Raw genomic sequence first — 14,230 nt, 5'->3', positions numbered from 1 at the left:
AGGCCCCAGACTGCTGAGGTCATTTCCTCATTGCCTGAGTGGCAGTGGTGGATCATAATGGGTAAAAATTAAGATGAGGGAGCTTCACTCAGCTGAAGCAATACAAAATGTCCTCAGTGCCTATCTTTGTTGAATAACCTTTTTTGGCCACGACAAAGTAAATCTCCCTTTAACTGTTGAGTGCTAGTAATTCATTTTGTTCCAACATCGAGCTTAAACTACTAGGGGACTGGCCAGAGTCAGGCCCAGCACAGAATAAATGGATTACTGAGGATTTGTCCTGCCAAAGAAAGTCAGCTAAACCACCCCTTCTGTGCTTCTGTGCTAGGTGGCTAAAATGAGAAGTTCTGTATCCTTGGCTTGACAAAAATGTATTTGCTCTAGAGTAGGTCTCCACGAGGAATAGCAAAGAGATGGGCTTGCTGGACTGGATTCCTGTCCCCACTTCAGGAGCACTCCACCCCCTCACTATGGCCAGCCATCTTAACGGTGTCACACTTTGGGAATAGGCCTTTTTTACCATCACCACATAGGCCTGGGAAAACCTACTCGGAAATGTGGGAAATTGGGCAGCTCCTGCAACAATTTGGGCAATTGTTTATTGCTGTCCACAAAACTGGGAATGATGGCAAGAAGCGATGTACTCATTGCCTCATTAGGTGAGCAGAAGTGACAATACTGTCAAGGTAAGACTCTTTGGGTGTGGCTCTTAAGGCGTTGAGGAGATGATTATCAGTTTTTGCAGGTGTTAGTAAAATTGCTTCACAATATCCAAAACTGAGGGAGTAAGTGTCCTTCTGAGTCATCCAAGTTTTTGTATTCTGATTTTTGGTACTGTTGTGATAAATCCTGTTCATAAGAGTATTTCATTTTTTTGTGGGGGGTGCCAATGTGGTCATTTTTGTGTTTAAGGAAAATCACATAACTAGCTGAAACTTTCCTTATGGTATATGAAATTATATGAGACTCCCAATTATTTCAACCAAGATAAGAAACTAGACAGGGATAAAAGGAATTTTTATAGTAGCCAGCTGGTGGTTGGAAATACCAGATGACCCCTATTAGGTAACTTCACAACTTGATCTGATGTGATTTTTCTTCTTTGGAGGCTAGTCTGTTCTACCTGCCTGAGTTACTGTGACTTAGAAGGGAAGAAGTAGCAAGTCAGATAACTATAATACTAGGAGACCCTCAACAGGGCCATAGGGACAGGGATAAGGTATTGAAGGAATGGGGGGAAGTACTTATACAGAAACTTATGGCAGCTTCCATACTGGTTATTGTAGATAAGACTAGATGGAAGCCTTGGAGTTGCTTGAACTCCATGAAGTTAATATTAATCAACTTTAAAGAAATGAAAATTGTTAGTCTAGAAGACACTACCTTTAGCACTTTCAATAGTCCTCTGAAGAACATGGTGCATGGCTGACACTGTCTTTTCACATGCCACCTGTAATAAAGGGAGCAAAAACAACTGATACACAACTCCTTCTATGACCCACAAACAGTTGATGTAATATTTAAAGATTAGCAAGGAAGGTTTTATTACTGAGCATTTAATTTTCCTTTCATCAGACACCAAGGAGATGGTAGCTGGGTCCCACACAGTGTATAAAATTACATTTCTCTCATACTGTAATTAAGGATGAAGGATAAAATAAAGAACAGTATGTCTAAAAACAAAAGAGGCTATAAGTTACTTATCTCTAAATTTTCAATAAAAAGTTTTGCTTCATTTGGAGGAAATTAATTCCCTACAACTTCCTTTCTCCACATTCCTGTCAAATGGGAGCCCCTTTCAAATTTTTTGTGGGGAGATATCATATGCATCTACAACAAAGGGGAAAACCATTGGATGCAACTTCTGAAGTTTCTCTAATGCAGAGAGACTCAGTGAGCAGCAAGTGCTCTAGGGGAAAAGATTTTGCAGAGCAAAAGCCCTGGTGTCACCATGGGTTGGGTCCCACTGCAGGCTCCTCTTTAACGTCCTTTCTCTTCCCTGTCAGCCAGTCTAAATTCAGCCTACTGGCACATTTCAATAGATTTTGTTAAAAAGTTTTTTTCACTAAACATGAAGAAAAAAAAATCAGTATTTTCCTATACACAACAGAACACAAAAAAGATCATTTAAAAAAAAGATAGGCATATGAATCCCAAATACATATCACACAATCTTCCTTTTTGAAAAAGCTATATAAATTCAATATGCTAATTTCAAAGCTTTCCTGCTTATCTGTTTCCCTCTAAACTTGCTTCTATTCTCTTCTGTGCATTTTTTCCTTTGCCCAGAATTTAAGTTCCCCAAAAAAAACCATTTCCATACTCAAAACAAAACACAAAAAATAGGATTGTACTGAGAATCTTCATTTTATATCATTTGATTACAAAAAAACCCTTTAAATCCACATTACCTTCACAACTGTCCTATTCCTCTGTGCTTATCTTCTATGGTTTTTTGTACATTTAAGACTGTTTCAATGGCTCTCTTTTATGGTATTACTGTTCATTCTTCTCACCTCCCCCTCCCATTAAAAACAACTGAAAGAAAAAATTCCTCATAAAAATTAAGCATAGTCAAGGAAAACAAATCCACACACTTGCCATTTCCAAAAATGTATTTCTCCTTCTGAAGTGAGTTCATCACTTCTCTGTCAGGAGGAGGGGAACATGCTTCATCACAAGTCCTCTGGAAGTATGGCTGATGCCTCTATTGATTAGAGTTCATAAGTCTTTCAAAGTTGTTTTTCTTTATAACTGCTGTGCAATGTTTGATGGTTATACTCACTTTCCTTTGCAACATTTATTGAACACCTGCTATGTGCGAGGGATTGTGCCAGGGACTAGGGATGGCAAAAATGAACCAGTCCCTGCCTTTAAGGAACTTGTTTTATTGAGGGCAAGATGTGCCTGTGTAAAGAAATACAAACACACACACATACAGAAATACAACCTAACTGGGGGAAGGGGATCGGGAAAAACATCATGATGGAAATGCCCCTTGAGAGAGATTCTAAGAGGTGGAAATGAGGAGGGAATACAGAACTTTGTAAGGGAAGGATGGTCCAATTTGACTGGAATGTAGGGTATATGAAGGGGAACAGGCTGGAGCCAGATTGTGAAGCACTTTAAATATAAAAGAGGACACTTTATATTTGCATAGAATTAGCTATTGAACAGATGAGAGCTGAAAACGTCACCAAGAGTGGCTATAGAGAGAAAAGAAGAGGGCCAGGACAGAGCTTTGAGGAACATCCACAATTAGGGAGCCTGATATGGATGATGAGCCATGAAAGGAAACTGAGGATAAAGGGGACAGCCAGGAGAATCAAGACAGGCAGTGTCATAAAAACCAAGAAAGGAGAGTAGTTAGGGTCAAATGTTAGAGAAAGAGTAAGAAAGTCAAGGACTGAAGAAGTCCTTGTTTTGTAATGATCCGGGGGTGGGAAACTTGCAGCCTTAGGCCACATGTGGCCTTCTAAATTCTTAGGTGTGGACTTTTGACCGAATCCAGTTTGTTGGACACATGTGGCCTTAAGGCTGCGAGTTCCCACCCCTGTACAATTAAGAGATCACCAGTAACATTGGAAAGAGTAGTTTCAGATGAGTATGAGTGTCAGAAGCTAAATAACAGAATATCAGAAATGAGAGAAGAGTTAAGTGGAGGAAATGAGCACAGACAGCTTTTTCTAGGAGTCTGGTTGTAAAAGAGAAGACACGTACTTCAATAGCTTGAGGGATGTGAATAGTATAGAAGTTTTCAGGATGAGGGAAACCCTGGAATAGGAGGCAACATTGAAGGTGCCAATAAGGAGAGAGCGAATATTAGAGGTAGGGGATGGGGGATGATTGCAGGGGAAATCTGCTAGAGACAGGAGGGATGTGGGTGCAAAGAGAGGAAAGGGAATAAGCACTTATTCAGGGCCTATGTGCCAGGCACTGTGCTAAATGCTTTACAAATATGGTCTCATTTGACCATCTCAGCATCCTGTGAGGTAGGTGGTATCATTGTCAACATTTGAAATTGAAGTGTTAGCCTTGGAACACAGGACTACTCCTCATCAGAGCTTGCAGTAAAGGAGCAGAAAATGGGAGATGATGTCCAAGGGTTCTGAGAATAGATATGGGGAGAGAGGGAACTCACAGAAAATGGCATCTATTTTCTCAGTAAAGTACAAAGCAAGGTCATCTCTTGAAGCGGAAGGGGTGAAGTGATTGTGTGGGTGTCTTGAGGAAAGAGGAGATCTGAAACAGACACTGTGGAAAATGAAATGATCTATCTATGGTAGTGAGGACCCAGCTGAAATGAGAAAACATATGTAATTCACCTAGTCAGCACAGCTGCCTCTAATACTGTTGAGCATCATGTAGGTCTGTCATGACCTCATTGGGAGGGAGGGAAGCTCTCTAGTAGGATCTCATCATCATCTTGTCCCTGTTGTCCTTTCATCATATTTGAGCATTGGTTAAATCTTCTGTAGATAGCTTATGGAAGGATTTGAACAAGAACTGTACAAGATGAGAAGGCACGGTTAAGTTTTAATCTGTACTGGTAGACGGAGTATAGCCACCCTGAGGAGATCACAATTCACTGACCATCAAATTTATTTAAGTACTGTTGATGTAAACTTTCAAGCAAATTACACAGGCAAAGTTTCAAATTCTTTGTGTAGAACCAGCAGTTCTGGCTGAAATTTTCATGCCATCTATTTGATTATTCTTGGCATTTTATCCCCCCCACCCTTTTTTTTTTTTACAAAGGACTGCTTTCAAATAGCCTTTTTTTCCTTCGACCTTTCTTTTCTTTTGAAGGAAGATTGTCATGTAATTGCTGTAATTTCAATTTAGAACTTTGACTGGTATTCAAAGCCACAAAAGCTGTTCTAGGTTGCCTAGGATACAGTGAGATCATATATCGTGCCTCCATTGGCTCTTAAAACTGAAATTATATACTGGCTTTTTTTTTCCATCCAAGTGAGGGTGATTCCAGAACTCGAAAGATCTATAATTTCATTGGTGTGGGTTTACAGTCTCCTCTATACCTTAACAGGAATACTAATAAGTTACTGTGACCCAATTTACTTTAAATTTTTTGTGCAGATTTTGTTGTGTATTATATTCTTTAGCTTCATCTATTCAGCTGGAGAAGGCAGGGGAGGGGAAACAAACAACATTCACTAAATCAACCAAGAAGCATTTAAGTGCTAACTACACACTCAGTGTTGTACTAATCGCTGGAGACACAAAGATGGCAATGAAACAATCCCCATCCTCAAGGGTTCTGATGGGCGGCAGGGAAAGGAAAAGACACAACATGTGTATTTTGTATAAATATAACATTTAAAAAATAGATCCAAGATAATTTTGTGCAGGGATAGAAGCACTTGTAGCTGTGAGGATCAGGAAAAGCCTAAAGTGCTGGCTCCGGAGCTGATGGTTTGAAGGAGACAGGACTCAGAGGGACAGGAATGAGAAGAGAGGCACTTCAGGCATGAGGGGTAATCTGTGCAGAAACTGGAGGAACAAGAAAGCAACTGGATTAAGGCTGGAGCCAGGTTGTGAAAGGCTTTAAAGGACAAACACAGAAGTTTGCATTTGACCCCAGAGGGAAGAGGAAACCACTGAAGTCTGTGGGATGGGGGAATGACATTGTAAGAACTGCCTTTAGGAGCATCAACAGCAGCAGTGTGGAGGACTTGAGGTAGGAAAACCAATCAGGAGGTGAAAAGTGACAATGATCTAAACTAAGATAGCAGTCCTGAGATTTAGAGGGGAAGGGACAAACGGGAAAAGCATAATGCAGCTAAACTCAAGGCCTGGCAACTGAATGGAGGTGAGGTGAGAAGAGGTGAAAGGAGAGTGAGAAACTGAAGATGTCCTCAAGGCTGTGAATCTACATGACTAGAAGGATAGTAATGTCTTCAAAAGAAACAAGGAAGTTCATACAAAAGGTAAATTTGAGGATGATGAGTTCTGTTTGGGACATGTTCAATGTGAAGGCATTCATTTCAAATGTCAAATAGTGAGGTGGTGATGAAGACCCAGAGATCTCTGTGGAGAAGAAGTGCACCTATGTGAATTAATGAGGTCCCCAAGGGAGAGAAAGTGTAGAAAGGAGCAGAAAGTGTTCAGAGCAGAGGCTCGTGGTACACCCACAGTCAGGGCATGTGATATGGATGATAATACAGCAAAGGAAGCTGAGATGGAAAGGATAGGTAGAGGGCAAGAAGAAGTAGTAAAAATCCAGAGAGGAGAGATTATGCAGGAGGAGAAGATGGTAAAAAGCAGCAAAAATTGCAGAGGGCACAAAGGATAAGAACTGAGAAAAGGCCTTTGGATTTGGGCAAGTAGACATCCTTGGTGACTTTGGATAGAGCAGTTTCATGTTAGGTGATGAAGTCTGAAGCCAGAATACAAAGGGTTTAAAAATGAGTGAGAGGACAAGAAGTAGATAAGCAAGGAATACTCCAAAGAAATGAATCTGGGTGCCAAAGGGACCAGACTGGTGGTCAAAAGAAAATGGAACTTTGGAGGAGGGACATATTGAGTTTGAGATGCCTGTGGGGATATCTAGGAGGCCACAAAGGATGTGGGCCTAGAGTTCAACAGATTGGAGCTATATATACAGAAAAGGGAGCCGACTGAACACAGAGGGATGACACCAGGGGCAGTAGGCAGTTGTTGATCTAGCAAAAGAGACTGAGGAGGGGCCAAGCAGGAAGAACTGGGAAAGTACAGGTCGTGGAACTCAAGAGATGAGAGCACTGGCGGGGGTGTTATGAGCTGCAGATGAGTCAAGATGCACGAGAATGGAAGCAAATTTATTCTTGTCATTTCTTGACTAAAAGAAAAAACACATTTTCTCTTGAGCTCACCTTGAAATTATTTGGGTGCTTGTATGTCCAAGCCAGGAGCATAGCAGCAAACAAGTCTCCTGTTCCCACAAAGACAGCATCCACTTTCTGAATTTCCATTTTGATTCTTTCTGTCATGTTTGTGCCATCTGGGTTTTCTGTACAAAGGGAACAAATGAGACTAGGATGGAAGTACCTTTGTGAAAAAAAAAATTCTCAAATAATTAGATGTAAGAGGATAATTAGGTTTAATTCACTGCATGCATTAACAGCACCCTCATTCAACAGATTCTGAATGTATCAAACGTACTAAAGCAGAAGGACTCAGAATGTTGGCTCCCCACTTTTCAAAGGGGGAGGTGTGGGGTGGGATTCTCGATCTAGTCCACAGAACATGGAGGGGGACTTCATTCAGGTAGCACTGTAACTTACTTCAGGAATCAGGGATTTAGTCAGTGGAAACTCAGAGGCAGGGAAACTTCTGCTAACCCATCTTTAATGTAAAGTCTTGCTCCTGCTTAGTACCCACAGCTTCATCAGCAAGTTATGGACTCGCTAAGGTTCAGTCCCCTCATCAATAAGAGGACGGGGTTGGGCTGGATGATCTCTATGGTCTTCTTCAGCTGTGGATCCTGTGATCTGACTCCATGGGAAAGAATGGTTCCCCTGACATCTGTAACTTCTCTTAGTAATTTTGGAAATCCTTCTTGAGCCTATTTTCAGGCTACATTTCTTCTTGGAATAATAAGTTCCATAAAATTAATACTTTCGGTATAAAATGCTCTATACCTTTTAACCTGTCCTAAAGTTCTCCTCGGCATTTGATGATCACCATAGCCATACCCTTAATGATTATACAGAATACATCAGATATCCTTCCCTCAACCTGTTCTCCCTTTCACACCAAAGTCTGAAGTCTATAAATCATTCTTCATATACTATAATTCATCCCCTTTATAATTTTAGTTTTCCTTATTTTCAATACTCCTTCTTCATGATACTCAGAATTTTTTGACCTTTTTGGCCACAGCTACATCTTATACCTTGAATAAAGGAAAGGAATAAAGGAAAGAAGGAAGCAAGCTTTATAGATTGCCTACTATGCGCCAGTTCCTGTGCTAAGTACTGTACAAATTTGTAGCGTTTACACTTCTGAAATTATTAAACCTTAAAACTGCACAAAGACTTTGGGGACAGCTTGTACAATTGGATTGTGCTTTTCAATTATTCATTTTAGACACATACACATTGACATTCTCTTATTGTAAGCAAACTAGAAGAGCTATATTAGGTTAGAGAGTAGGTTAAGAACATGACTTACTTTTCTTCTGGCTTCCCAGAGCAATCAGGTAGTTGTTGCCTGAAGAAGCCGGTAAGTCGGAACTGGTGATAACTACAGTCTCTGGTCCCATAGAATGAAGTATATCCATTACCTACCCAAGAATGGAGAAACAGGATCTTAGTAACAATCATTATCATCTCACTATGACCAATTAAATTAAATATTATTCCGGAATGGTAAATTAGATTTCTCTGCCGTAATATAACAACACTCTAACCATCTTCTTTCACATCCAAAATAAGCCAGATTCATAAGTCATATTTCATCATGATGACATAAGTTCCCTTAAGACAGAAACTGTAATTTAAAATTAAAAATTTTTTTTATTGATATCTTGGTAATTTCCAAAAATATTCTTCTAACACCCAGAGATTCCTTTTTTTTAAAGGGGGTGGGGGGAAGAGAAGAGGAACAAAAGGTAGTTCAGTAAAACAAACCAACATATCAACTGAGTCCAACATTTTATGCAATGATCCACTCCTACCTTTTTAAAGGAGGTGAATACATATATTTTCATCTCTTTTTCAGAGCCAAGTCTGGATGACTGGTTCAATGATTCAGTTTCAATTTTTTGCTTTTCTTTTCATTTATATTGTTGCAATCACTATATATATAGTTTTCCTGGTTCTATCTACTTCATTTTACATCAGTCCAGATGTTTTACTATGCTTCTTTGTATTATTGCTCATACCGATAATTTCTTAGTGCAGTAACATTCCTTTACATTCACGTTTGCTTAGCCATTCTCTCTCAGCGATGGGCATCTACTTTGTTTCCACATCTATGCTTGGGCTGCTATAAATATTTTGGAGCATATGGATATTTCTGTCTTTGACTTTCTCAGGGGTATATGCCTAGCAGTATCAGTTTTGAACCAAAGGATATAGGTATTTTAGTCGCTTTTTCAGCATAACTTCACATTTGTTTTTCCTGTCTCCACTCAACCCTACATCAGACCACATATACAATCTCTGTTTGGAATAGTTCTGGACAAAGAAAAAGGCAATTAGAAAGAAAAAGTTAGTTACTATCCAAGAGTAATGATGCATTTAACTTTCACCAAAAGAAAAAAAAAAAGAAAAATTCATTCGAAACTTCTAACTCAATCCTTTTTCAGGAACATCAATACCGTAGTGGGCAAAAGGAAGCATTTTTGGTCTTTCATTAAAAGATTTCCGCAGGCTAGCTAATCTAATAAGGAGGGAGGATAGACCAATGCTACTACCTCTTACTTCCTTACTAGGCTTCCAGGGCAACAACACCAGTGAGCTTTTTGGCCCCATCCAAATGATACTGAACTTGCTGATGATCAGCAGCTGTCTGGTCCTCATCCCATCTACCTCAACCCTACACCAACAAAATCCTAATTCAGATCTGTCTGCCAATTCCTGCAACCAACACTGGGTCCTCTGGAACTCCTATTCCATAATTAACAACCTTCTTTTCATTTTATGTAATTTTTCTTCTTGTACCACTCATCTCTTAGCACACACATCCTCTTGGCTCCTTCCCAGTGACACTGCCAACTTCCCAACTGCACTGTCTGTCCACCAGAGGCATCAGGCATATAGAGCTAGGCCTGGAGTTGGGAAGACCTAAGTTCAAATCCAATCTCAGACACTCTTCTAGATGTCTAAACCTGGGCAAGTCAATTAACTTCTATCTGCCTCAGTTTCCTCACTAGCACCTACGATACAGGGTTGTTGTGAGGATTGAAGAGACAATATTTGTAAAAAAGCATTTATCACAGTACCTGGCACATAGTAGGTGCTATCTAAATGCTTATTGTCTTTCCCTTTCCTGTCTCCCATGACTAGAATGTTCTCCCTCTGCCTCCTAGAATCCCTGGCTTCTTTCAAGACTAAACTAAGCTGGCTTCCATACCAGAATTAGGATTAATACAGAACATTCATTTAAAATATACATATATATATGCGCATCCTTCCATTTTGTTCCCAGTGTTTCTATAATGTATGTCATTAACCAAGGCAGCACTTCTAGAAAGTCATGCATAGCCATGGCCAAGAATTCTCCTGTTTGTAAACTTCCATCAAAAAATGAAAGAATCCAGGGGAAAACATATTTTCTACTATCTATATGCAACACTCAAGATTTAACATCTAAATAACTATTGAAAGTTTGGTTTAATAAGACTTGCTTCAATAATTTGCCTTGTACATACTACATGGGTTATTCTGTATTTCTGTATTATAACTTGCTTTTCATAGCTGGAACCCAAAATCAATGCAGGCAAGATTTCCTTCATCTCTCATCCCATGAGATAGTTCCAGTCTTCAGTGTTTTCATCAGACTCTGGGGAAGGTCATATCTCCATCCTCATGTTTTCCATTTCCCCAGCTGACTGACTAGCTGGCTCATATGTCAACTGAGAGGAATGAAATTGCTGGTTACTGATGCACAAAGGCCGCTGATACCTGGTGACTCTGGTGGCATTGCTACAACCTCTGCCATACTAAACTACCCCAATCCCAATCCTCTTCAGCTGCTTTGATTCTTTCAAATTGCTTTGGATCAATTTTGGATCAATCGAACTTTAAAAGGAAAGAAAAAGGAAAAGGAGCTATATGTACAAAAATATTTATAGCAGCTCTTTCTGTGGTGACAAAGAATTGGAATTTAAGGGGATGCCCATCAACTGGGAAATAGCTGAACAAGCTGTAGTATGATTGTGACAGAATACTATAAGAAAATGATGAGCAGGATGCTTTCAGCAAAACCTGGAAAGACTTAGATGAACTAGTGCAAAGTGAAGTGACCAGAATCAGGAGAACATTGTACACAGTAATAGCAATGATTTGGCCATTCTCAACAATACAATAATCCAAAACAACTCTGAAGGACTTATGATGAAAAATGCTATTGACCTCCAGAGAAAGAACTGAGACACTGAATGCAGATCAAAGCCTACTTTTTTTTTGGTTTCTGTTTTCTTCTGCAACATGGCGAATACGGAAATGTTTTGCATGACTGCACATGTATTTTATATATATATATATATATATATATATATATATATATATATATATGAATAAATTGTTTGCCTTTTCAAGGAGGGGAGAGGAGGAAGGGAAAGAATTTGGAACTCAAAATTTTAAAAAACAAATGTTAAAAATAATTTTTAAATATAACTGGAAAAAATGAAATATAAAAATTTCCAAAGGCACACAAAAAACCCAAACTAGCTTCAAGAATATCCCTTTTAATTTCATATGAAAAAACCTTCAATTTATCAAAGAATCCCCAAATTTAGAGCTGTATGTTCTTTCCCATGCATGAAGGTGTTGTCTTAGGAATACTGGTATGGAATTAACCTCATATCAGACAGTTTTCTCTAAGATTATTGTTTCCCTTTTTTTTTTTTTTTTGCAATACATACATCAAACAGAAGTTCTGGAGAATCACCTGATATAAAGAAAACCTGATTAGGCCTTGGTCTGAGGGCAGCATTGCTAGCATTAACAAACTCATGCTAACACACCTCAGATTAGAATTCTGAATAAATTCTAGTAACCCTTCTCCTTTTCTATTCTAATAATCCTACTTTTTTTTATCATGTTGTTCTACGGGAAAAGATCCAAGATTACCAGAATCTGCTTCTACAGGCACTAGTTTCACCATAATGAGTGAGGACTCCCTTTTACTGTTGGGTACTAGCTGCATCATACATGTTACACTACATGCATAAATTTACTTGCCCTTTCCAACTCTTGTGCCTGTAGAGAACATGATTTGCCACACAAGGGAGACATGGAAAAGAACCCACCTTCGGAGGGATCCATAGGACCCAGGGTACTTTATCTTTCTTTCTATAGCACAGGGAAACAAACTGATCTCCAATGTAGCCACAAAGTTAAGAGACTAGGGCCACTGGTTACAATAGCCAAGCATGTTACAGTAACAAATTACAGTCTCTATTATCTCTCTCTTCCTTCTGTATTTCCCAAAAGCACGGCATAGTGGAAAGAGTACTAGACTTGGAGTCAGGAGATCTGAATTCTAATCCCTCAGAACAGCTGTGTGGCCATGGGCAAAATCACTTCACCTCTCAGTCTCAGTTTCCCCACATGTAAAATAGAGAATGTAAACTATTATTATTGTCCAGAGAGATGATGGATGAAGGTGACACAATAGATATACAGGAAGGTTTGGAGTCAAGAAGACCTCAGTTTTTCTAGCTCTGTGACCCTGGGCACTCAAGTTCCTCATCTCTTAATTAGAGAAAACACTAGTACCTACCTCAAAGGGTTGCTGTGAGGCTCTATAGTGTTTTGTAAACCGAAAAGCTCTCTGTAAATGCTAGCTATTATTATTGTTGCATTAGAAAAATATTTTCAAAAAGCTTACATGAATTAAGCAAACTTGAGTTTACACAAATTTCAATAAGGACTCCAATATTTTAACTGGGCATCTAGGTCTACATCTTTACAGCATGGCTCAGAATTGAACAGGTCTCCCAGCTTGTCTACGATTTGTTCTGAGATATTTGGCAAAGTCAGCAAAGATCATAATGTGGGATTTTGCCCTTCACACTGTTAAATCATAGTTAACAGAGGTTGAGGTGTTTGGACAGGCTGGAGGCAATGCTGACATTTCCTCCCATGTACCCCCATTTTTCCTACTAACTTTATAATCATGTTGTTCTAGACTTGCTTGAAAAGGCAGGAAGAAAAAGTGAACACTTATATCCAGCAACCTATGAAGGGAACGCTACACCAGCTTTCAGCAGACAGCAGGGAGGGGCAGGTGCAGGATCGAAGGGTCAGAGATGGAGATCTGCAAGGGACTGCAAGGTCGTGTAATTCAACTCTCTCATTTTACAGATAATAAAATTGGGTAAAGTGAAATCTCTCTTTATCCCAGGTAATAGTCTCATAAGATCTAGGGGACCTTTTACAATGCATTATATGAAAATAAATAATAAATGAAATATGCCATGGGCAGAATATGTCTTGCCATACCATTGTTTGAAATTCATTTGCCTTGGAGAAAATTTCTTCTGCCCCCTACCCCCAACAATTAAAGGCAGTTTTGAATGTAAAAGGTGCTGAAATCACTACAATTGAGACTGGATATAATAAAGTTGATTCTTAAATTATTTTGAGGTAGTATGCAATTAAAATGAATTCTAAATTCAAAGGTAGCTGTGCCTACCTCTAATGCTTCTTCTTGTGTAGAAATCTTTTTTCCAGTCAGTAACCTAAAGGATAAATAAAAAGGAATAGGGAAGGGGAACAGGAAGAAAAAAACTAATAAGGTTTATCAAGTTTTTGGTTCTATGGATCAGGTTCTCAGACATATGTTTCATGTATGCCTTAAGTCCTAATCTACAATAATTAATGTTAATCTAAAAAACACAAAGGCAATGCAGCAGAAAACAGAAATGCATAATATGACATTATCTGTTACATACTGCCAGGAAGAATTTACCTTTGAAAATGAAAATATCACAAGTTTTTAAACTAAAGGGTTTATATATTCTGTTCAAAACCTTATTAAGGTTTATATATAGCAAAGCATAGATTATTATATAATACCAAACTACCATCCAGGTATCTTTCAGTTATCTAAATAAATAGGAAAATAACTATAATCACAAATTAGTCAAAAATTAATGATGTATTAATTAATGATGTATTGCCAAGCAATTTTTAGGGGGGAAAACATTTTACAATCATGGCTTGTCATGGCTAAAAAATGCATCCCCCAACAGTAATGCAACTTCTCTTATTAAGCTGATCTTGGAGAGCTGGTACTTTCCTACTTGGTTGCCAAGGCAGGCCTATTATGTTGGCATAGCCTTAGAAAACCCAGTCACCTATACCAAAATGCGGCAGGGATTAATGTATTAATATGTATGTAATTTTAAAAAAGAAAGCATTTTAAAAATCAATGTGAGCTAAAATCGGTTCTCCAGTACGGGTACCCTGAAGCACTCTCTTCAGCCATCAAGATACTCATTTTTACTGGAATCTTAAAATTCTGATTAAGTTTTTCTAAGGTGTACTACATATACTTG

The 14,230-nt window shown here is 38.8% G+C and overlaps 1 protein-coding gene across 1 annotated transcript in view; it reads right to left on the bottom strand.

Moving 5' to 3' along the window:
• Positions 1 to 14,230, bottom strand: part of PDXK (pyridoxal kinase) — a 70,344-nt gene that overhangs the window by 3,629 nt on the left and 52,485 nt on the right. Inside the window, exons 7-10 of the mRNA XM_036745909.1 lie at positions 13,366 to 13,411; positions 8,173 to 8,284; positions 6,873 to 7,009; positions 1,384 to 1,450 (exon numbers count right to left, since the gene is read on the bottom strand). Coding sequence (XP_036601804.1) covers positions 1,384 to 1,450; positions 6,873 to 7,009; positions 8,173 to 8,284; positions 13,366 to 13,411 — 362 coding nt within the window. The remainder of the gene's footprint in view (positions 1 to 1,383; positions 1,451 to 6,872; positions 7,010 to 8,172; positions 8,285 to 13,365; positions 13,412 to 14,230) is intronic.

The sequence above is a fragment of the Trichosurus vulpecula genome, chromosome 2 (genome assembly GCF_011100635.1).
Source record: "Trichosurus vulpecula isolate mTriVul1 chromosome 2, mTriVul1.pri, whole genome shotgun sequence".
Lineage (NCBI taxonomy): Eukaryota > Metazoa > Chordata > Mammalia > Diprotodontia > Phalangeridae > Trichosurus > Trichosurus vulpecula.
Note: the sequence above shows the minus strand (reverse complement) of the source record. Positions and strands in the feature narration are given on the sequence as shown.